At 43.4% G+C, this 23,377-nt stretch overlaps 2 protein-coding genes across 7 annotated transcripts in view; one reads left to right on the forward strand and one right to left on the reverse strand.

The window, feature by feature from the left end:
- The window catches only part of mtmr10 (myotubularin related protein 10), a 66,023-nt gene extending 62,221 nt beyond the window's left edge, over window positions 1–3,802 (forward strand). The window contains exon 14 of the mRNA XM_059945836.1: window positions 1,033–3,802. Within this exon, the coding sequence (XP_059801819.1) occupies window positions 1,033–1,629 (597 nt within the window). The 3' untranslated portion in view covers window positions 1,630–3,802. The remainder of the gene's footprint in view (window positions 1–1,032) is intronic.
- fan1 (FANCD2 and FANCI associated nuclease 1) overlaps window positions 1–23,377 on the reverse strand; it is an 80,535-nt gene that overhangs the window by 40,483 nt on the left and 16,675 nt on the right. For 3 of the 6 annotated variants that reach the window (XM_059945834.1, XM_059945833.1, XM_059945830.1), the window contains 8 exons: window positions 19,106–19,214; window positions 17,639–17,758; window positions 17,298–17,462; window positions 12,090–12,225; window positions 11,900–12,003; window positions 7,760–7,954; window positions 7,161–7,289; window positions 3,034–7,056 (listed from right to left, as the gene is read on the reverse strand). In XM_059945834.1, coding sequence (XP_059801817.1) covers window positions 6,919–7,056; window positions 7,161–7,289; window positions 7,760–7,954; window positions 11,900–12,003; window positions 12,090–12,225; window positions 17,298–17,462; window positions 17,639–17,758; window positions 19,106–19,214 — 1,096 coding nt within the window. In that variant the 3' untranslated portion in view covers window positions 3,034–6,918. Of the gene's footprint in view, window positions 1–2,198; window positions 2,314–3,033; window positions 7,057–7,160; window positions 7,290–7,759; window positions 7,955–11,899; window positions 12,004–12,089; window positions 12,226–17,297; window positions 17,463–17,638; window positions 17,759–19,105; window positions 19,215–23,377 lie in introns of those variants that run through there. The other 3 variants (XM_059945831.1, XM_059945832.1, XM_059945835.1) reach the window with 3 other exon arrangements.

A 23,377-nucleotide genomic window follows, 5' to 3' on the forward strand; every position in this document is an offset into this window, starting at 1 on the left:
GGAGATTCTTGTTTTATTATGAGTAAAAGAGTAACTAGGGAATGAATAGGTTCCCAATGTGGCTGTCAGGAGGAATAGGAGATGGCAAGCTGTAAAAGAAATATTTCTAGTCTGTATTTATTGTGGAAATTATGGAAGCTGAGGAACTAAAGGGGAACTGAATGTTTTGGAACATACCAGACGGTTCACAGAACTAGCCCCATTGTAAAAGAGGCATATTAAGGTTAAAAAATCCCCAAGGTCTGACCAAGTGTATCCTAGGCAAGTAGTGGTGAACCTCTTTGTGTGCCCAAATTGGCATTAATCTTCTAAAAAAAAATTGTGATTTTGAACAGAGATGATAGTTGATTAATGAATTAGTAACAATTATGGCCTTTTTTAAGGAAAAAAGATGAGCACTGTTGGTTAATTATATTAATTGGATTACTATTAATAAAAGTATAACAGAAACAGAAATCAATTAAGCATTTTAGAAAACTTGTTCAAAAATTATTATTAATCTTTTAAAAAGAGAATTGATAAAGTAACATGATTCCTAAATAGTATTTTTGTTATAACAGTTTACTGTCCAACTACTGATGTGTCTATGAGGATTTCAAAATGTATCATCCAATATCAAGTCTAGCTGGCGCCAAACCAGCATGGGACATTTCCAGCGAAAATATCTCAACACTCTCGAAATGTAAAAATAGTAATCTACAGCTTCTTTGGCAGGAGAGATAATCATTACATAGCTTTTTATTATGGGTGGGGTTTAAAAAAAATCAAGGGGCATCACTGCGTGTTGTGTGCCGACAAAATTTTTGTATGTGGTACCTTGGGCACGCATGCCATAGGTTCACCACCGCTGTGGGTTCCGGAGATAGTTGGTGAGAGCAGTGAGTGGATTCAGTCTGCAGACTATAGGTGGGGATACATGGGGAAGGAGGCAGGAGGAATGAGTGAGATCGGGAGGGGAATTACCATCCTCTCCACTGTTCTCTGCAGGAATGCAGATGAGTAACTTTTTATTTTATGTTTAATTCTTATCAGAAAAGTTCTTCGTCCTCCATCTACTCTGTGTACACCGTGAAGAATGGGCGACTGAGTGACCAGCCTGATTTCTTCCCACGCAAGAACTCAACGATACAAAGACCAAGTCTTGACTTGGCAGAGCTGAATGAGAGCCATGATCGACACATGGAACGCTACTTCAGGGACTGGCTCTCAAAGCCCTTGGACCTGCATGGACTGCTCTTGCCGTACCTCAGCAGCCCACATACCCAGTTGTGGAGGCAGTGTTACCTCCGCTGGATTCCTGAGGCTCAGATCTCCAATGGAGGCTTCATCAGTGCATTTCACCAGATAGCAGTACTGGCTAACGACATTGAAACACTCCAGCAACGCCTTCGACAGTACAGCAGTGACCCCCTGCTCTCAGACTCCCCACAGGACAAATGCAGGATGTACTTCCGGGCAGAGGATTTCACTGAAACACCAGGGATGCCAGACTATTTCTCCTCATCCTTTCCCTTCTCTCCCATTGGGAATCTATGTCGACGCAGCATTCTGGGAACACCACTGAGCAAATTCCTGCTAACTGGTGCCAAAATGTGGCCTTCTACAGAAACTCTGGCCAATGAAGACTGACTGTCCCAGGGTGATGGACATTTGACACCAAAGGTCAGAAGCTAAATCTAATCAAACTGAAACTGAGGACCTATGAAAATAATTATCTTAAATATTTGCACAGAGGAAAGGAATGAGGGAGGAACCACTTACTGTAAAGATAGGATGTCTCTCGGGTGTTAAAAAATCTGCTGAAGTAACCTCTGAGCACAATTGTAAACATAACCTGCCTCCTTTTAGTTGGGTGATAGTGGTTTGAGCACAAGGTTTAAATCTGGGGCCCAGCCTAAACAAATTCAAAGTCTGCCTGGCTAGAATAAGTTTCTCAACAAAAGAAATCTTGCACTATTTGTAAACTCACTGGGTGCCTGAAATACAAAGCATTTTGCAGCACTAATATCCTCTCCCTAGTGGCCACATGTGCCTGTACAGTTTACATAAATTTTAAAAAATGCTATTCCTGTAAAAATTATTGCTGTATATTGAAAAAGAGAATTTCTAATCAGGTTGAATTTGAGTACTGTTCTGTCAAAATTGTCTGATCACCATAGTCCAGAGACATAGACTTTCTGGAGTTATAGACCTTCAAGGAACATTCACCTCGACGTTATTTTAGCCAGCAGTGCCTCTCAAAGTTTTACTTCTCACAGCAGCTCATCAAACAGCACAGTGCGTACTGGGACGTTCACAGTTAACGAATGACACCTGAAATACAGAACTTTGAACATTTAACACCAGAGCTTAAGCACTCCAGGATTGTTCCCATGACCCTATGCACTCTGACGTAACACCATCCCCAGGTACTGACCCTGATAAACCAATTCTCCACAATGTACAGCCCCTGGTGTACTGATTCTGCCCAGGGTACAGTCTCTGATGTACCACCTCTCTCGGGGGGTACAGTCCATAGAGGTATCAATTCTCCCTGGGTACAGTGCCTAGAAGTACAGACTATCCTCACATTTGAAGCTTAACTCTTGAAACTTTAAGTGCCTGACTTTTGAAATTCTGACTATTGTAAACACACTTGTGACAATGTTTGATGTAATTTTTTCCATGTTGCATTGTAGCAGTGTGATTGGGAAGGCAATGCAACTCTTGAACTGACTACTAAAAGAATTCCTGTTTGAGTGGCTGAACTTTAGAACTTACATAGGGAAATGGTATCTAAACTAGCTTTTAAAGCAGTCTCATTAAAGCAGCAAGCTCAGGCTAGCCCTTCTGTGTTGAGAATAATCCAGCTGCTGTTCCACAAAATGGATAGTATCTGTTCATATGAGGAAATCTGCAGATGCTGGAAATTCAAGCCACACACACAAAATGCTGGTGGAACTCAGCAGGCCAAGCAGCATCTATAGGAAGAAGCACTGTCGACGTTTCGGGCCAAGACCCTTCTTCAGGACTAAATGAAAGAAAAGATAGAGATTTGAAAGTAGAAGGGGGTGGGGTTAAGCTAAGAGGGTCTCACCCTCCCCCCCCCCCTTCTGCTTTCTGCAAGGATCGCTCCCTACACAACTCCCTTGTCCATTCATCCCCCCCCCATCCCTTCCCACCAATCTCTCTCCTGGCACTTATCCTTGTAAGTGAAACAAGTGCTACACCTGCACTTACACTTCCTTCCTCACCACCATTTGGGGCCCCAGTCTTTCCAGGTGAGGCAACACTTCACCTGTGAGTTGGCTGGTGTGGTATACTGCGTCCGGTGTGACCTTTTATATATTGGTGAGACTCGACACAGACTGGGAGACCATTTCGCTGAACACCTATGCTCTGTCCGCCAGAGAACGCAGGATCTCCCAGTGGCCACACATTTTAATTCCACGTCCCATTCCCATTCTGGTTTGATTATCCATGTCCTCCTCAACTATCAAGATGAAGCCACACTCAGGTTGGAGGAACAACACCTTATATTCCATCTGGGTAGCCTCCAGCATGAATGGCATGAACATTGATTTCTCTAACTTCTGTTAATGCCCCTCCTCTCCTCCTTGCCCCATCCCTGATTTATTTATTTTCCCCCCTCCTTTTTCTTCTCTCTGCCCATCAGTCTTTGCCTGTTCTCCATCTCCCTCTGGTGCTCCCCTCCCCCTCTCTTTCTCCCTAGGCCTCCCGTCCCATGATCCTTTCCTTTCTCCAGCTCTGTAGCCCTTTTGCCAATCACTTTTCCAGCTCTTAGCTTCACCCCACCCCCTCCTATCTCCTATCATTTCAGATCTCCCCTCCCCCTCCTACTTTCAAATCTCTTACTATCTTTTCTTTCAGTTAGTCCTGCAAAGGGTCTCGGCCTGAAATGTCTACAGTGCTTCTTCCTACAGATGCTGCCTGGCCTGTTGAGTTCCACCAGCATTTTGGGTATCTGTTCATTCCTAGCAGAGTGCATCGACCCATTTATGATTAACAGCAGTCTCAGTTATCTTCATTGAATCAACATGGGAAATTTGTGGGGTTGAGGGTGAACCAACTGTGAGGAAGGATCCGGAAGCTCATTGTATAGCAGTGAGCTGTTGGCTCTGTATGTCTCCAGTAAATGTATGAATCCTAGATTCCAGATTCCTATTGAACATATGCTAGCTAGCTGAAATCGCACAAGTAGGCACTGAACTCCTTAGGTTTTACCATAAGTGCAGCAGGATTGGGTACTAAAGGCTGCTGAGATCAGGAGAAAGGAAAGCGGCGAGTTGGGAAATCTCTTGCTTATTAAATGCAGGTCGGTCAGACTCCAGCCCCAAACATTAACCTGTCTTTCAAATGCTGCTCTTTAATAGAATTTGCACTTTATCCTTACTAATTACCAGCCCCTGGTATATTGACTCTCCCTGGGTTACTGCCTTTTAACCCTTGTTAAGACATGCTCTGATAACTGCTGTAGTCCTTTTATAATCCTCCACATCCTCTTGAGAAGCTGTGGCTGAATTAAATCCAGTGAACTGGTGTGGAAGATTAATCCACTGCCAGATTCTCTCTCAGTACAATAACATTCTTCACATCTCCAGAAACAACCTTGAAGTAGATTCTGAACATTTAAAAAAAGAGGAAAATACTGGACAAGCAGCATCTGCAGAGTGTAGTGGAGAATTTGGGCCTGGCCATTCTGCCAAACAGCAAAACCACCAAAAATTGTGTTTAACTCTGATCAGTCTTCACTACTGGAAGGAACTGGTTTTGTTAGTTTTAAATTTAGTTTAATTTCTTCCACAACACTGTAGTCTGCTTTTAAATTAAATCACTTGCAGCTTCTGATAAATCTCCTTACAGTAATTTATTTACAGCCATTTGCTCAGTGTTATTATGTTACACAAGAGGATATACCATTTAAGATACATGAAGCATTTATATCCTCCTCCTGCATCAGCTCCTGTGATAAAATCTCCAGCTAGATCTAGTCTGGAAAACTCAGTGTGAGGGTCCACATTGCCCTCAGCCAGAATTAAAATCAACAACAACTACCAGCAATATTTGAATAGAAAATGTGATAGAGTTTCTGCAAAATGTTCATTAAAATCCACTTGCTTTGATGAGTTTTTGCAGTGTTTCATACCCCTTAGCTCGAGTCTTATGGACATTATTCATAAATGACCATTTTCAGAAGCTCAGATGCAAAAAACCTGGGAGCTGTGCACATACCTAGACAGAAGCGTTACTGATCTGCTGCAGTTTAGGCACGTTAACTCTCGTACAGACTAGTAAATGAAATATTCCTAGTAGACTGTCAGTCTTTATTTGCATTTCTCTATTCTGCTATTTATTCTCAAGGCCTGCTTTATTTAATCCACATTTGGCAGGTGTTTCTGTGACTGAGGGTATTTTGGCTGTGTTGCATTGTATCTATCACAAAGTCTTTCCACACTTCAGCCAGTGCTTTATGTGAAGCAATAAATCCTGTATATTGGTGTAAATATCTTCATGGAGTCCATTTACTTCCTATTGGACAGTGAATACTACCGAACAGTGGGAGCCCTGAGTCTACATTTTTAATTAAATCACATTATCTACCATCTATATCCCAGAATGCGTAATACAGTGGCCTTCAGAAAGGGTCCCAAACAAAACTGCAAAAGGGTATGACTGCACACAGGATATCAACAATTGGGGCTTAAGGACAGGCTGAGCTGCCCGTGGACAGCTGGGACTGACCGCTTCCAGCATTCTCAGCAGGTGAGGAATTGCCAAGTCTAGGATGTGATACTTAATGTTGGCACTTCTGCCATTCCCATCTATCACTCGATTTCTATGGAGTTTCAAGAGGTCAACCCTATCTTCTTAGAATTCCCTGGCAATATTCTGAGCATGCAGGTGTAGAGTGAGAGAGAAAAGATTTAAAAGCATGCGGGACAACTTTTATAAGACCATAAGCCCGTAAGATAAAGAAGCAGAATTAGCCATTTGACCCATTGAGTTTACTCCACCATATCTGATCCAATTTTCCTTCTCAGTCCCAATCTCTCCCTCCTCCCCTATTCCTTCAAGCCTAACCAATCAAGAATTCATCAACCTCTGCCTTAAATATACTGTACATAAAGACTTCCCTCCACAGCTGCCTGTGTCAAAGAATTCCACAGATTCACTCCTCATCCCAGTTCCTCTATGTATGTTCCTATATTCTGAGGCCGTCTCCTCTGGTCTTACGACTCTCCTTCCCCACAACTTGTAACAATGCTTTTTTTTTTAAACATACTTTTTCTATCTCACATTGTAGTTCGTAGCACACGTCTACTGCCTTCGGAGGTCTGTATATAACTCCTATTGGTCTTTTGACCCTTGCAGTTTCTACATGGTGAAGGCAAGTATGTATAGGAGGATCTAGTAATATTCTAGATTTTCTTTTACAAAAGATCAACAGAATTGAGCCATACAAGCCTTTAGGTTATGGAACTGCTGTTAATTTTTATTTAAACATTTACACGTTTTAATGAGTACTACAGCCAACTGAATGAACGTACTGCATGAATGGGACTAACCTGGTTGGTAATCAGAACAAATTCTGTTTCCACCTCAAAGCATTTTGTAAAGCTGTAGGTTTCCATTCATTGATCAGAAAGTGGACCATCTCCTCCAGGCTGCAGTGGAGCTTGTAGGAACCAAATCCTCACTCAAGCACTGAGCTGTCTCAGGCAGCCTGTCCCTCACTGCAACTGTGGAGTAACATTCACAGAAAGTACAGCTCCAAGCAGCTGAACCAATCTGATACTTGGACCTCACTTTACAAGGCAGTTTCCTGTACATCAGCTTGAAAAGCCCTGGAAGCTTTTTCAAATGTTCATCAGATATCTGTTGAAGTGTGGTGACAAAAAAATCACACTTACAGAAAGTTCAGCTGAGCTGTTTTGCACGTGCTCCAACAGCACTAACATGGCAGACTTCAACTTCAGCCCCGAGTTTCCGCAACCAGTCCAGCCAGACGATCTGCTTGTGGGAGAGGCGGTCTGTCGGTCCCTTCACTTCTGCCAGCTGGGAGCCAAAGAGAAAGTAAAAGGAAAGAACTAACTTCAGGCAAGATCTTGACATCATGCAAAGGTGCCTTGGTGTGCTGGCCTCCCTCTCCCACAACTCACCTTGTATCGGAGGCTCTGGCTGTTCCAAACCACCAGATCAGGAAGACCCCCACGGCAGTGCCTCAGGTCCACAGCCAGAATCTTACAAATGCCACTCAGGAACAGACCACCCAGGCAGCTCACGAGGCTCTGAAACATCCCCACAAACAAGGCAGTTCATGATCACATGTTGAGTATTTCCAGTCTGTCATACAGCCCCACTATTGTAATTCTGATAGTTCCATTGGCTAAGGGAACTTTCATCTATCTGTCTATAGCTTTGGGGTACAGGAGCAAACGTTACTCTGCTCAAGAGACCATTTAGCCCAGAGTCCTTGCTGGCTGTTAGTACAGAAACTGCCTCATGCATGTTGAGACCCAGATTGCAATGCACATGCAAAAAAAAACCCACTTCCTGCCTGCACTCCGCCTGGATCTTTTGGGCAAAATTTTAAATTTGGGTCCATTGCTCCTCAAGTTATCTGCTAATGACAACAGCTTCCTTCTACTTACTGACTTGTATAATCAAACCTTTCAACTCTTTATGACTGTCTAATGAGAGTGCAGTGTTGATGAGGATCACTCTGAACCATATGTACCCTAGGGTTCAGCCAGTGTACCTGGGCCTGCTGAAGAGAACTGAAGATTTCCCAGTTAACTAATGCATTAGCTGTATCTTTGTGACTGTTCCACACATCAGCGATGAGTGTGTGCAGGGTCTCCGTGGAGGCATCTTGCAGGAAGCTGAGCCTCAATTCAATAGGTTCCTTCCGTTGCCGATAGAAATAGTCTGTGTACAGATCCAGAGGACAGGTCTGAGTCACAACCATGGTTACATGTAATAGAGCACAGAACAGTTACATTAGTGACAGACCAATTGATTTGAAGAGAGAGAGAGAGCTTTACACACGTCAGGGAGAAGAGTTTAAAATGAAGCATTTCACAGGGATTGGTGCATTAGCGGCAGACCAATCAATTTGTAATTCACTAGCAGGAGCAAATGTTGGCTACTCGAGGAACTTGGGCTCAAAGTTGGTGTCCTAGAATCTGAGCTTCAAACACTGTGGCACCTCAGGGAGGGGAGAGTTACCTGGACTCTCTGTTTCAGGAGGTAGATGAGCAGCCTCAAATTCAGTCTGTGGTCAGAGACAAGAGGGTATAACTGCAAGTGAGGTGGGTAGTGGGATCCAACAGACAGTGCTGGAGGAGCCTCAGCCCTTGAGCTTGTCCGAAGGTCTGAGATTCTTGCTCCCTGTGTGGATGAGATTGGAGGCTGTAGGAAGGATGAGCAACCTATCTGTGGCACTGTTGTTCAGGAAGCCATTCAAGAGGTGGGAAAGAAGAGAAACTAGGGATAGTATATTCAGGGGAATACACAGAGATCTCGGTCATAAGGATAGAGCATCCCGAAGGTTGTGTTGCCTGCCTGGTGCCTAGATTCAGGACACCTTATCTGACCTGTAGAGGAATTTGCAGTGGAAAGGGAAATATCCAGTTGAAAGTGGGTTTAAATTCATGGGAAATTGGCACCAGTATTGGGGAAGGAGGGACTGTATCAATGGGACGGGCTCCACCTGAACTGTGAAGGGGCCTGGATCCTAGCGAATCACATAACTAGGGCTGTGCATAGGGCTTTAAACTAAATAGTAGGGGCATGGGATCAACAAATTGGAGAAGTATGGATAAAGTAAAAAAGAAATGTGTGGATAAAGAAAAAGCAAAAGATAAAAAAAAGAAAAGTAAGAGTGGAGTGAAGAAAAGTCAAATGCAAAAGAGTAGATGATCACAAGATTTTTAGAAGCACGAGTGTAACGGCACTTTACTCAAATGACTGCAGTATTCAAAACAAAGTCAGTGTACTTGTGGCTCAAATCAGTACAAAGAGGTATGATTTAGTGCCCAGTACAGAGACGTGGTTGCAGGGTGGACAGCATTGGGAATATCCAAGGATATCAGGTAATACGGAAGGATAGGCTGGAAGATAAGGGAGGTGGGGGTAATACTCTTAATTGAAGATGAGATCAGGACTAAGGAGCAGAATGTTGAATTAATTTGGGTAGTGATTAGGAATAGTAAAGGGGGGGAAAAAAATCACATAGGAGTTGTTTATCGGCCACTGAATTACATTTTTACTGATTACATTAGCACAGGCAATAAACAGAGAAATATCTGAGACATGTAAAAATGGAACAGCAGTTACCATGGGGGACTTTAACTTGCCCTAATGCGTGGGTGAATCATGGTGGTCAAGGCAGTCTTGAGGAGGACTTCACAGATGGCTTTCTTGACCAGCATGTTACTGAAACTACAAAGGAATGTGCTATCTTAGATCTGCTCCTGTGCAATGAGACAGGTAAAATTAGTGATCTTGTCATTAGAGATCCTCTTGTATGATTGAATTTCTCATTCAAATGGAGGATGCAATAGTCTGTCAAAAACTAGTGTATTATGCCTAAACAATGGAGACTACAATGTGATGGAGGATTTCGCTGTGTAGACTGGGAACACAGGCTATATAGTGAGACAGTTAAGGAACAGTGGAAGACTTTCAAAGAGATTTTTTACAGTGCTCAACAAAAATATATTCCAGTTAACAGCAAGGACAGTAAGGGTAGGGAGAGCTAGCCTTGGATAACTGAGGAAATAAAAAGGCATAGTTGCCAAGAGTAGTGGGAAAATGGAAGATTGGGAAAACTTTAAAAAGCAACAGTGCCACTAAGCAAGCAAAAAAGGGAAGCTAGATTATGAAAATAAGCTAGCACAAAATATAAAAATGGATAGTAATAGTTTTTATAATTACATAAAGCAGAAAAGGGTGGCTAAAGTGAATATAGGTCCCTTGGAGGACAAAAAGAGAGAATTGATATTGAGTAATGAGAAAATAGCCAAGGCTTTGAATGACCATTTTGTGTAGATCTTCATGGTAACATGCCAAAGAAAGATGTTATGGATGCGACAGGAGGCGAGGACCTCGATACAATCACTATTAGTAAACAGGTAGTGCTGAGCAAACTTGTGGGCCTGAAGATAGACAAGTCCCCTGGTCCTAATGGAATGCCTCTTAGGGTACTGAAAGAAATGGCAGAAGTTGCAGTCGAGGTTTTGGTGAACTTGGTGATGGTTTACAAAACTTTCTGGACTCTGGGCAGGTAGATTGGAAGACGGCAAATGTCACGCCACTGTTCAAAAAAGGATTGGTAAAAAGCAGAGAGTTGAGACACATGGGTGTTACTCTGATTGGCAATCGGTGGCAAGCAGTATGCTGCAGGCTTGGTGCTGGGCCCGCAACTGTTCACAGTATATATTAATGATCTGGCAAAGGTGACCAGGGAAGACAAGCCAAACACCTACTTCACCACCCTGTCTATCTGTGATGACATTTTCAGGGAACAACATTCATGGGCTTCCTATGTTTAAAAACACTCTCCAGGACCCTGACCTTTATTGTTTAAGACCTTCCCTGCTTTAACCAATCTACACTTCACATTGCGAGTTAAGTTCCATCTGTCATTACCTGGCCCGCTTTCCCAGTTCATCCAAAAATCTGTTTTAATCTTAGATAATCTTCTTCACTGTCTACTATACTACCAATTTTGCTGTTACTCATTAACTTATTAACCCTATTAACAACACTGCTATCCATACTGTTAACATAGGTGACAAACAACAGGGAAACCTGGTGTCAATCCATGTGGTATGTCACTGGTCACAGTCTTCAGTCTCAGTGGCCCCCCCTCCCCACCTACCCCTTCAGTCCGAGTAGCCCCCCCTCCCCCACCCACCTACCCCTTCGGTCCGAGTAGCCCCCCCACCATCTTCTCCTTCCACCAAACCAATTTTGTATGCAACTGACTGGCTCACCCTGACTCCATGTGATCTCACCTTCTGGAACAGCCTCCCAAATGGGAATTGTCAAAAGCAGACAATGCAGACAATATCTTCCATCCTGCTCTCGACATTCTTCATTACCACTTCAGAAAAACAGTCAACTTTGTGATAATCATATTCTCCACACACAAGGCATTGGCCACTCTTCATTAGTCTTTTTGCTCTCCTAATGCTGGTAGACCCTGTCCTTCAGAATTCTTTATGCAACTTTCTCACCACTGACGTCAGGCTCACTAGCCTGTAGTTCCCACCTTCTCCTTTCGCCATGCTCTGAGTTTTCTCAAACCTCACCTGTGGCTAAAGATTATGGAAATTAAAACACTGTCAATTCCTCCCCAAGCTTCCCACAACTTCTTTTATCCTATCAGCCAAAGCTACTGTTTTTGCACCCGTTTTCTACTCCACTACTACTACGTCGAGTCAGGCCTAGGGGACCAGTGTTGGGCACAAATGCCTTACAAGGCGCAAAACGAGAGACTGACGTGCCACTCCTCACACAGACAGGAGGTGGCTGTTGGCTCACAAGGAGTTCATCCGCCTTTTGACAGGTTTTGTTTTTAATCCTGCTGGGTGCCTACACATCCTCCTCCCTGGTTAACCAAAGTGCACCAGGCAGTGTGCCAGTTGAGTCGCTAACCTGACCCGAGACAGGTAGTACTGGGCTACATGGTGCCAGTAGCAAGGCAAGACCTTGATTTGACACACAAATGTACTCCTATCATTTGTACTCAAGGGATTTGCTTGAGCCCAGTTGTCTACACCTGACACACGTGTTCAGTTTGAATGAATTACTCTATTCCCTTTCCTGCTACACCAACTTCACACACAAATATTCAATGTCCAGCCCAAAATAACACACTTCAGCCAAGTACCTGGAACGGACTACGGAAAACATCAGGGATTCCAGGCAGGAAGATGATTTCCCAGAAGAGAAGTCCAAATAGTGTTAAAAATGTAGCTCCTTCACCATGGATCCCTGTACAAACAGAGCAACAAATCACTGTAGACTATGTAGAAATTTCACTAACAATAAAAGCTAATAAGGGTTTCTGTGGACATTACCTTGATCAAAGCCCTGCTGTCGATAGTAGGCCAGTGAGACTGCCTCCACAGAACAGATGATTGTGGAATCAGCTTGCTCCTCCAGCAGAAACATGGCGTTACCCATCCCTGGGCAAGTCCGTCCCTTTATCATCACCTGGAAAGAGCAAAACAGTAAAATACTTTGCTGGACTCTAAGGGCTTTGGCTCAATGGGCTTAGACAGAAGCGGGCGAGGCAAGGTAGGTTTAGGTTTCAGTTCTTCCTGTTATTTGAGGGAAGGGGGAAGTATGAGTGTGAGGGCAGCTTGTTGTTCTTGGTGTCGGACGTGGGAGGCCCTGGAGTCTCCCAGACTCCCAGATGTCCACATCTGCACCAGCTACACCGAGCTGCAGCTCCTAAGGGACTGTGTTAGGGAACTGCAGCTCGATGACCTTCACCTGGTCAGGCAGAGTGAGGAGTTACAGGCAGGTGGTCACACCAGGGCCATGGGAGGCAGACAGGTGAGTCACGGTTAGGAGGGGGAAGGGGAAGAGTCAGGTACTAGAGAGTACCCCAGTGGCTATACCCCTTGACAATAAGTACTCCTGTTTGAGTACTGTTGGGGGGGACAGCCTACCTGGGGGAAGCAACAGTGGCCGTGCCTCCAGCACAGAGTCTGCCCCTGTATCTCAGAAGGGTAGGGAAAGGAAGAGGAAGGCAGTAGTAATAGGGGACTCGATAGTTAGGGGGTCAGATAGGCGATTCTGAGGACGAAATCAGGAGACCCGGATGGTAGTTTGCCTCCCTGGTGCCAGGGTCTGGGATGTTTCTGATCGTGTCCCAAGATATCCTGAAGTAGGAAGGTGAGGAGCCCGAGGTCGTGATACATATAAGTACCAATGACATAAGTAGGAAAAGGGAAGAGGTCCTGAAAGGAGACTATAGGGAGTTAGGAAGGAAGTTAAGAAGAAGGACCGAAAAGGTAGTAATCTCGGGATTACTGCCTGTGCGACGTGACAGTGAGGTGGAGGATAAAGGTGGAGAGGAATGGAATGAGGTGGAGGATAAATGCGTGGCTGAGGGATTGGAGCAGGGATTCAAGTTTCTGGATCATTGGGACTTCTTTTGGGGCAGGCTTGACCTGTACAAAAAGGACGGGTTACACTTGATTCCTAGGGGGACCAATATCCTGGTGGGGAGATCTGCTAAGGTTACTGGGGAGACTTTAAACTAGAATGGTTGGGGGGGGTGGGAATCAATTTGAAGAGACTAAAGGAGTAGAGGTCAGTTCACAAATAGAGAAAGCTAGTAGACAGTGTGTGAAGGAGGATAAACAGGTGATAGAGAAGGAGAGCGATCAGACCAAAGATGTAGGGGAGAAGGAAGAAAAAGATAATAAAGTTGTTTGCACCATTAGGAATAAACAGAGGAAGAGGTGGAGAGTTTCTTAAATGCATCTATTTTAATGCTAGGAGCTTTGTAAGAAAGGTGGATGAGCTTAGAGCATGGATTGATACCTGGAAATATGATGTTGTAGCTATTACTGAAACAGGGTTGCAGGAGGGGTGTGATTGCCATCTAAATATTCCTGAATTTTGTTGCTTCAGGTGTGATAGAATTGGAGGGGCAAGATGGGGAAGTGTTGCATTGCTTGTCCAAGAAAATATTACAGCGGTGTTTTGGCAGGATAGATTAAAAGGCTCATCTAGGGAGACTATTTAGGGGGGAATTGAGGAATGGGAAAGGTGTAGTAACACTTATAGGGGTGTATTATAGACAACCTAATGGGGAGCGAGAATTGGATCAGCAAATTTGTAAGGAGATAGCAGATATTTGTAGTAAGCACAAGGTTGTGATTATGGAAGATTTTAATTTTCTACACAAACTGGGAAGCCCATTCTGTAAAAGGGCTGGATGGTTTGGAGTTTGTAAAATGTGTGCAGGATAGTTTTTTGCAGCAATACATAGAGGTACCGACTACAGAAGGGGCAGTGTTGGATCTCCTGTTACGGAATGAGATAGGTCAGGTGATGAAGGTATGTGTTGGGGAGCACTTTGGGTCCAGTGATTACAATACCATTATTTTCAATATAATTATGGTGAATGATAGGACTGGACCCAGGTTTGAGATTTTTGATTGGAGAAAGGCTAACTTTGAGGAGATGCTTAAGAATTTAGGAGTGGATTAGGACAATTTGTTTTATGGGAAGGATGTAACAGAGAAATGGAGGTCATTTAAAGGTGAAATTTTGAAGGTGCAGAATCTTTATGTTCCTAATAGGTTGAAAGGTTAAAAGTTTGAGAGAGCCATGGTTTTCAAGGGATATTGGAAACTTGGTTTGGAAAAAGAGAGAAATCTACAATAAATATAGGGAGCATGGAGTAAATGAGGTGCTCGAGGAATTTAAAGAATGTAAGAAGAATCTGAAGAAAGAAATTAGAAAAGCTAAGATATGAGGTTGTTTTAGCAAGTAAGGTGAAAATAAATCCAAAGTGCTTTTACAGTTATATTAATAGCAAAAGGATAGTGAGGGATAAAATTGGTCCCTTATTGAATCAGCTATGTGTGGAGCCAAAAGAGATGGGGGGAGATTTTGAACAATTTCTTTTCTTCGGTATTCACTAAGGAGAAGGATATTGAATTGTGTAAGGTAAGAGAAACAAGTAGGGTTGTTATAGAAACTATGATGATTACAGAAAAGGAAGTACCTGCGCTTTTAAAGAAAAGTGGATAAATCTCCGGGTCCTGACAGGATATTCCCTAGGACCTTGAGGAAAGTTAGTGTAGAAATAGCAGGGGCTCTGTCAGAAATATTTCAAATGTCATTAGAGAAGGGGATGGTGCCAGAGGATTGGCGTATTGCTCATGTCGTTCCATTGTTTAAAAAGGGTACTAAGAGTAAACCTAGCAATTATAGACCTATAAGTTTGACGTCAGTGGTGGGTATACTAATGGAAAGTATTCTTAAAGATGGTATATATAATTATCTGGATAGACAGCGTCTGATTAGGAGCAGTCAACATGGATTTGTGCATGGAAAGTCATGTTTGACAAATCTTATTGAATTTTTTTTGAAGAGATTACTAGGGGAGTTGATGAGGGTGAAGCAATGGTGTCTATATGGACTTCAGTAAGGCCTTTGACAAGGGTCCACACGGAAGGTTAGTTAGGAATGTTCAATCGTTAGGTATTAATATCGAAGTAGTGAAATGGATTCAACAGTGGCTGGATGGGAGATGCCAGACAGTAGTGGTGGATAACTGTTTGTCAGGTTGGGGGCCGATGACTAGTGGTGTGCCTCAGGGATCTGTACTGGGTCCAATGTTGTTTGTCATATACATTAATGATCTGGATGATGGGGTGGTAAATTGGATTAGTAAGCATGCAAATGATACTAAGATAGGTGGCACTGTGGATAATGAAGTAGGTTTTCAAAGCTTGCAGAGATTTAGGCCACTTAGAGTGGGCTGAACGATGGCAGATGGAGTTTAATGCTGATAAGTGTGAGGTGCTACATTTTGGTAGGAATAATCCAAATAGGACATACATGATAAATGGTAGGGCACTGAGGATTGCAGTGGAACAGAGTGATCTAGGAATAATGGTGCATAGTTCCCTGAAGGTGGAATCTCATGTGGATAGGGTGGTGAAGAAAGCTTTTGGTATGCTGGCCTTTATAAATTGAGTATAGGAGTTGGGATGTAATGTTAAAATTATACAAGGCATTGGTAAGGCCGAATTTGGAGTATTGTGTACAGTTCTGGTCACCAAATTATAGGAAAGATGTCAACAAAATAGAGAGAGTACAGAGGGGATTTACTAGAATGATACCTGGGTTTCAGCACCTAAATTACAGAGAAAGGTTGAACAAGTTAGGTCTTTATTCTTTGGAGCAAAGAAAGTTGAGGGGGGTCTTGATAGAGGTATTTAAAATTATGAGGGGGATAGATAGAGTTGACGTGGATAGGCTTTTTCCATTGAGAGTAGGGGAGATTCAAACAGGAGGACATGAGTTGAGAGTTAAGGGGCAAAAGTTTAGGGGTAACTTCTTTACTCAGAGAGTGGTAGCTGTGTGGAACAAGCTTCCAGTAGAAGTGGTAGAGGCAGGTTCGATTTTGTCATTTAAAAAAAAATTGGATAGGTATATGGACAGGAAAGGAATGGAGGGTTATGGGCTGAGTGCAGGTAGGTGACACGAGGTGAGAGTAAGCATTCAGCACGGACTAGAATGGCCGAGATGGCCTGTTTCCGTGCTGTAATTGTTATATGGATATATGTTGAAAGCTCTAGATGGAGTGGGTATGTAGAGAATGTTTCCTGTAGTGGAGGAGTCTCGGACCAGAGGGCATGGCCTCAGAATAGAGGGGTCCATTTAGAATGGAGATGAGGAGGAATTTCTTTCACCAGAGGAGGGTGTATCTCTGGAATTTGTTGCCACAGGCAGCTATGGGACCAAGTCATATTTAAGACCGTGGTTGACTTTCAAATCTCTTACTCTCTTTCCTTTCGGTTAGTCCTGACGAAGGGTCTCGGCCCAAAACATCGACAGCGCTTCTCCCTATAGATGCTGCCTGGCCTGCTGTGTTCCACCAACATTTTGTGTGTGTTGTTTGAAAAGTTCTTAATTAGTCAAGGCATGAAAGGTTACAGAGAGAAACCAGGAGAATGGTGTTGAAGGAAAATGAATCAGCAATGAAGAAATGGCAGAGAAGACTCGATGGGCCAAATGGCCTAATTCAGCTCCTAACTTCTATGGTCTGTCAGACACCCTACTTCCTCAACACTACTTGCCGCCCCACCTATCTTTATATCATTCACAAACTTAGTTACAAATCCATCAATTAGCAGCGGACCAATTGATTTGAAGAGAGAGAGAGAGAGATGTGTGGAAAAGAGTTTGGGATTGGTGCATTAGCAGCAGACCAATCAATTTGTGATTCATTAGCAGGAGCAAATAAAAGTAAAGCAGGGTCAAAGCAGACCAGCCATTGTGTGACGGGACTAGAGTAGGAGTGGGAACTTGAGGCTTTGGCAAGGAGCCACAGTTAAGTAGCAAGGAAGGCTTTTGTAGTCGTTGAATCAAAAGTCACTAAATTACCAATAGCGTTAAATGGAAGGAATGTATCACTCTGTCACTTCCACTGACCCATTCTGGGAATGGCACTTTAAGGATTTAAAGGAATTGGAGAGATTATGACAGAGTACTGCTTGGTCAGATGTTCCAGCTCCTGCTCTCACACTACTCACATGTGGTACTTGTTCCATATCCATCACGGGCAAGTCCTGAAGAAGGTGGTGCCATTTTCTGAAGCCTGGAGAGTCACGTATCCGCAGCGCTCGCTGCTGCAGAGCCAGCCGATATCCCGTGTGTACACATGTGTCAGCCAGACCTTCCCGCAGATAATGGATTGCCTGCAGCCAAATCACAACAAAGAACAACGCAAGGGAACAGGTGAACAGAGCTTCAGTCAGCTCCCATCAGTCTTCCTCTACCCAGGGAGAGCTGGGTTCACATAGCATAACCAGTGATGGGATGTTCCCACTTCCTCCTATCCAATGACAAGTGATGCTGTTTTAATCAGTGTTACCTGGTCAGTCTGCTTGAGGTGTTGCAGGAGATTCAGAGTCAGTCGATCCCACCAGCAGCCACGTCTCTCAGGACAGAAGATGTCCTGGTCCAGAAGGCTCTTCAATTCTTCCACTGCCTCCTGACAAAAGGATTCACAGAGAGCTTTTAACTGGGATGTCCTAGCTCCAGCAGCTCAACTGCACTCAGGTCTACAGAGAGTTGCACAGCACAGATATAGGCCATTCAGTCCATCACATCCATGATGAACTTTACATTCATTTAATAGCCCCACCATGAAAAAAAGGTTCTATTATCCTAGCTACACCTCCTGCACACAAGAGTGACACAGTAGTGCAGTGGTTATCACAACACTTTATAGTACAGATGACATGGGTTCAATTCCCACTGCTGTCTGTAAGCAGTTTGTACATTCTCCCCGTGGAATGTGAGAGTTTCCCCTGGGTGCTCTGGTTTCCTCCCACAGTCCAAAGACGTACTAGTGCTAGGTTAACTGGTCATTGTAAATTGTCCCATGATTAAACTCAGATTAAATCAGGGGACTTCTGGGCTGCATGGCTCAAAGGTTCAGAAGGGCATATTCTGCACTGTATCTCAATAAACAAAATGCTGAAGGAATTCAGCTGGTCAGGCAGCATACATGGAAATAGATAAACAATCGATGTTTCAGGCTGAGATTCTTCATCAGGACTGGAAGGAAGGGGTATAATACCAAAGTGGGAGGAAGGGAAGGAGCACTAGCTGGAAGGTGATTGGTGAAGCCAGGTAGGTGAGGGAAGGTTGAACAAGTTAGGTCTCTATTCATTGGAGCGTAGAAGGTTGAGGGGGGATTTAATCGAGGTATTTAAAATTTTGAGAGGGATAGATAGAGTTGACGTGAATGGGCTGTTTCCATTGAGAGTAGGGGAGATTCAAACGAGAGGACATGATTTGAGAGTTGGGGGCAGAAGTTTAAGGGAAACACGAGGGGGTATTTCTTTACTCAGAGAGTGATAGCTGTGTGGAATGAGCTTCCTGTAGAAGTAGTAGAGGCCAGTTCAGTTTTGTCATTTAAGGTAACATTGGATAGGTATATGGAAAGGGAATACCATTTTTACAGGAGAAAGATGGGAAGAGGTATAGTCAAGATAGCGTGGGAATCAGTTTTATAAAAGCTGTCAGTTGACAATTTGATTGAGCTTTGTACAGGAGAGGCTCGGGTTTCTCTTGAGGAGGAGGATCAAGGGACCAGTGTGCATAGTGGGATAGTGTTTTGCCCTACGAGGGGAAATAGAATAGACTATTTTGATGCTTGCAAAAGACTGGTTAGCTTAGATAGGAAAACTAGCTTGGGGAGAGATTGGATGCACAATTCATAGTTGCCAAGTTCCTCATTAAAGCAGACCCACTGCAGCCAAGCACTCACTTCCTGTCTCAAGATCACCCAGCCCCCAACAAACCCTGGGACTTGACAGCTTTATATTTTTACTTTGTACATATCAAGCCGCTGTAGAATTTCAACCCCTCTGAAGCGAATTCTCGTGTAGACCCAGCCTGCAGTGAAACATCGCAGGTAGACTGGCAGCTCTCGATAGAACCTGAAATAAAGCAAACACTGTCATTGGGAAACATCATTGCTCTGGTTTACTGAGAACAGGCAATTGCAACTCTGGGCTCAAAGCCACCTAACTGGCCCAGGACAGTCGCAATCTTGTCCCTGCTGTAGCCAAACCTGCAGTACTGCCAGAGACAAGCTCTCTGAGCTAAACAGCACCAGATTGGTGGAACGGTAACCAGGCAGCTTCAGCCCACAAACCCCATCCTATTCAGCACTTACCCCAGACTGCATAGCCACTGAAATTCATCCAAACACTAATCACTCTTCAAAATTTACACCCTGACCCACCAATCCCTTCTTGCTTTCAGAGTTCATGCTCTCAAGCATCTGGCCCAGATGGTGTTCTTGGCCACAGCCTTACATCCTGTGCCGATCAGCTGTTGAGGGTATTTGCAAATATTTGTAACCTCTCCTTGCTTTAATTTGTGAACTTTCCTGCTTTAAAGAGCACTGTCATCCTGGTACCAGATAACATGCCTTAACGACCACTGCTCAGTGCTTCAAGTCTGGTCATCCCACACGTCAACTCAAGTCTTCCAGACAATGTAATTTGTCTACTGCTGAAACATGTCTATGGTAAGCACCATCTCCCTGGCACTATACTCAGCCCTGAAGCATTTAAACATATAACCATATAATAACTACAGCACAGAAACAGGCCATCTTGGCCCTTCTTGTCGCCGAACGCTTACTCTCACCTAGTCCCACACTCAGCACATAACACTCCATTCCCTTCCTGTCCATATACCGATCAAATTTTACTTTAAATTACAATACTGAACCTGACTCTACCACTTCTACTAGAAGCTCGTTCCACACAGCTACTACTCTCTAAGAAATTCCCCCTCGTGTTACCCTTAAACTTTTGCCCCTAAATCTTAACTCATGTCGTTTGAATCTCCCCACCCTCAATAGAAAAAGCCTATCCACGTCAACTCTATCTATCCCCCTCATTATTTTAAACACCTTTATCAAGTCCCCCCTCAACCTTCTATGTTCCAAAGAATAAAGACCTAACTTGTTCAACCTTTCCCTGTAACTTGCTGAAACCCAGGTAACATTCTAGTAAATCATCTCTGTACTCTCTCTATTTTGTTGATATCTTTCCGATAATTCGGTGACCAGAACTGTACACAATACTCCAAATTCAGCCTTACCAATGCCTTGTACAATTTTAACATTACATCCCAACTCCTATACTCAATGCTCTGATTTATAAAGGCCAGCATACCAAAAGCTTTCTTCACCACCCTATCCACATGAGATTCCACCTTCAGGGAACTATGCACCATTATTCCTAGATCACTCTGTTCCACTGCAATCCTCAGTGCCCTACCATTTATCATGTATGTCCTATTTGGATTATTCCTACCAAAATGTAGCACCTCACACTTATCAGCATTAAACTCCATCTGCCATCGTTCAGACCACTCTAAGTGGCCTAAATCTCTCTGCAAGCTTTGAAAACCTACTTCATTATCCACAACGCCACCTACCTTAGTGTCATCTGCATACTTACTAATCCAATTTACCACCCCATCATCCAGATCATTAATGTATATGACAAACAACATTGGACCCAGTACAGATCCCTGAGGCACACCACTAGTCACCGGCCCCCAAACTGACAAAGAGTTATCCACCACTACTCTCTGGCATCTCCCATCCAGCCACTGTTGAATCCATTTCACTACTTCAATATTAACACCTAACAATTGAACATTCCTAACTAACCTTCCGTGTGGAACCTTGTCAAAGGCCTGACCGAAGTCCACATAGACAACATCCACTGCTTTACCCTTGTCAACTTTCCTAGTAACCTCTTAAAAAAATTTGGGAAGATTTGTCAAACGTGACCTTCCATGCACAAATCCATGTTGACTTCCTAATCAGACCCTGTCTATCCAGATAATTATATATACCATCTCTAAGGATACTTTCCATTAACTTACCCACCACTAACATCAAACTGACAGTCCTATAATTGCTAGGTTTACTCTTAAAACCTTTTTAAAATAATGGAACCACATGAGCAATATGCCAATCCTCCAGCACCATCCCCGTTTCTAATGACATTTGAGATATTTCTGTCAGAGCCCCTGCTATTTCTACATTAACTTCCCTCGAGGTCCTAGGGAATATCCTGTCAGGATCTTGAGATTTATCCACTTTTATATTTGTTAAAAGTGCCAGTACTTCCTCCTCTTTAATCGTCATAGTTTCCATAACTTCCCTACTTGTCTCCCTTACCTTACACAATTCAATATCTTTTCCCTTAATGAATACCGAAGAAAAGGAATTGTTCAAAATCTCCCCCGTCTCTTTTGGCTCCACACATAGCTGTCCACTCTGATTCTCTAAGGGACCAATTTTATCCCTCACTATCCTTTTGCTATTAATATAACTGTAGAAACGCTTCCAATTTATTTTCACCTTCTTGCCAAAGCAACCTCATATCTTCTTTTAGCTTTTCTAATTTAAGATTCTTCTTGCATTCTTTATATTCCTCGAGCACCTCATTTACTCCATGCTGCCTATATTTATTGTAGATTTCTCTCTTTTTCCTAACCAAGTTTCCAATATCCCTTGAAAACCATGGCTCTATCAAACTTTTAACTTTTCCTTTCAACCTAACAGGAACATAAAGAACCCTCAAAATTTTACCTTTAAATGACCTGCATTTCTCTATTACTTCCTTCCCATAAAACAAATTGTCCCAATCCACTCCTTCTAAATCCTATCGCATCTCCTCAGTTAGCCTTTCTCCAATCAAAAATCTCAACCCTGGGTCCAGTCCTATCCTTCTCCATAAATATATTGAAACTAATGGCATTGTGATCACGGGACCCGAAGTGCTCCCCAACACATACCTCTGTCACCTGACCTATCTCATTCCCTAACAGGAGATCCAACACTGCCCCTTCTCTAGTTGGTATCTCTATGTATTGCTGTAAAAAACTATCCTGCACACATTTTACAAACTCCAAACCATCCATCCCTTTTAGAGTCTGGGCTTCCCAGTCTATGTGTGGAAAATTAAAGTCTCCCACAATCACAACCCTGTGCTTACTACAAATATCTGCTATCTCCTTGCAAATTTGCTCCTCCAATTCTCACTCCCCATTAGGTGGTTTATAATACACCCCTATAAGTGTTACTACACCTATCCCATTCCTCAATTCCACCCAAATAGCCTCTCTAGACAAACCCTCTAATCTATCCTGCCAGAGCACCGCTGTAATATTTTCTCTGACAAGCAACGCAACACCTCCTCCTCTTGTCCCTCCGATTCTATCACACCTGAAGCAATGAAATCCAGGAATATTTAGTTGCCATTCACACCCCTCCTTCAACCATGTTTCACTAATAGGTACAACATCATATTTCCAGGTATCAATCCATGCTCTAAGCTCATCCACCTTTCTTACAATGCTCCTAGCATTAAAATAAATGCATTTAAGAAATTCTCCACTTCTTCCTCTGGTTATCTCTAACAGTACAAAGCACTTTACTGTCTTCTTTTTCTTCCTTCTCCCATACATTGTTCCTACACTCTGGTTCCCCTCCCACCTCTTATCTAGTTTAAATCCACTGGAGCCTCTCTAGCAAACCTACCTGCAAGAATATTTGTCCCCCTCGAGTTCAAATGTAAACCGTCCCGCCAGAACAGGTCCCACCTTCCCTGGAAAACTGCCCAATTATCTACAAATCTGAAGCCCTCCCTCCTGCCACGTGTTGATCTGCATTATCTTACTAATTCTAAACCCACCTGCATGTGGCACTGGTAGCAATCCTGAGATTGCTATCCTGGATATCCTGTCCTTTAACTTGGCACCTAGCTCCCTAAACTCACCTTTCAGGACCTCCTCACTCTTCCTACCCAAGTCATTGGTTCCTACATGGATCACGACATCTGGCTGCTCACCCTCCCTCTTGAGAATACTGAGAACTCAATCCGAGATATCACGGACCCTGGCACCAGGGAGACAACAAACCATCCAGGATTCTCGATCTCTTCCACAGAACCTCCTATCTGTCCCCCTAACTATCGAATCTCCTATCACTACTGCTCTCCTCTTTTCCCTCCTTCCCTTCTGAGCTGAGGGTCCAGTCTCGGTGCCAGAGACACAACCACTGCAACTT

This window comes from Hypanus sabinus, chromosome 21, assembly GCF_030144855.1.
Source record: "Hypanus sabinus isolate sHypSab1 chromosome 21, sHypSab1.hap1, whole genome shotgun sequence".
Taxonomy (NCBI): domain Eukaryota; kingdom Metazoa; phylum Chordata; class Chondrichthyes; order Myliobatiformes; family Dasyatidae; genus Hypanus; species Hypanus sabinus.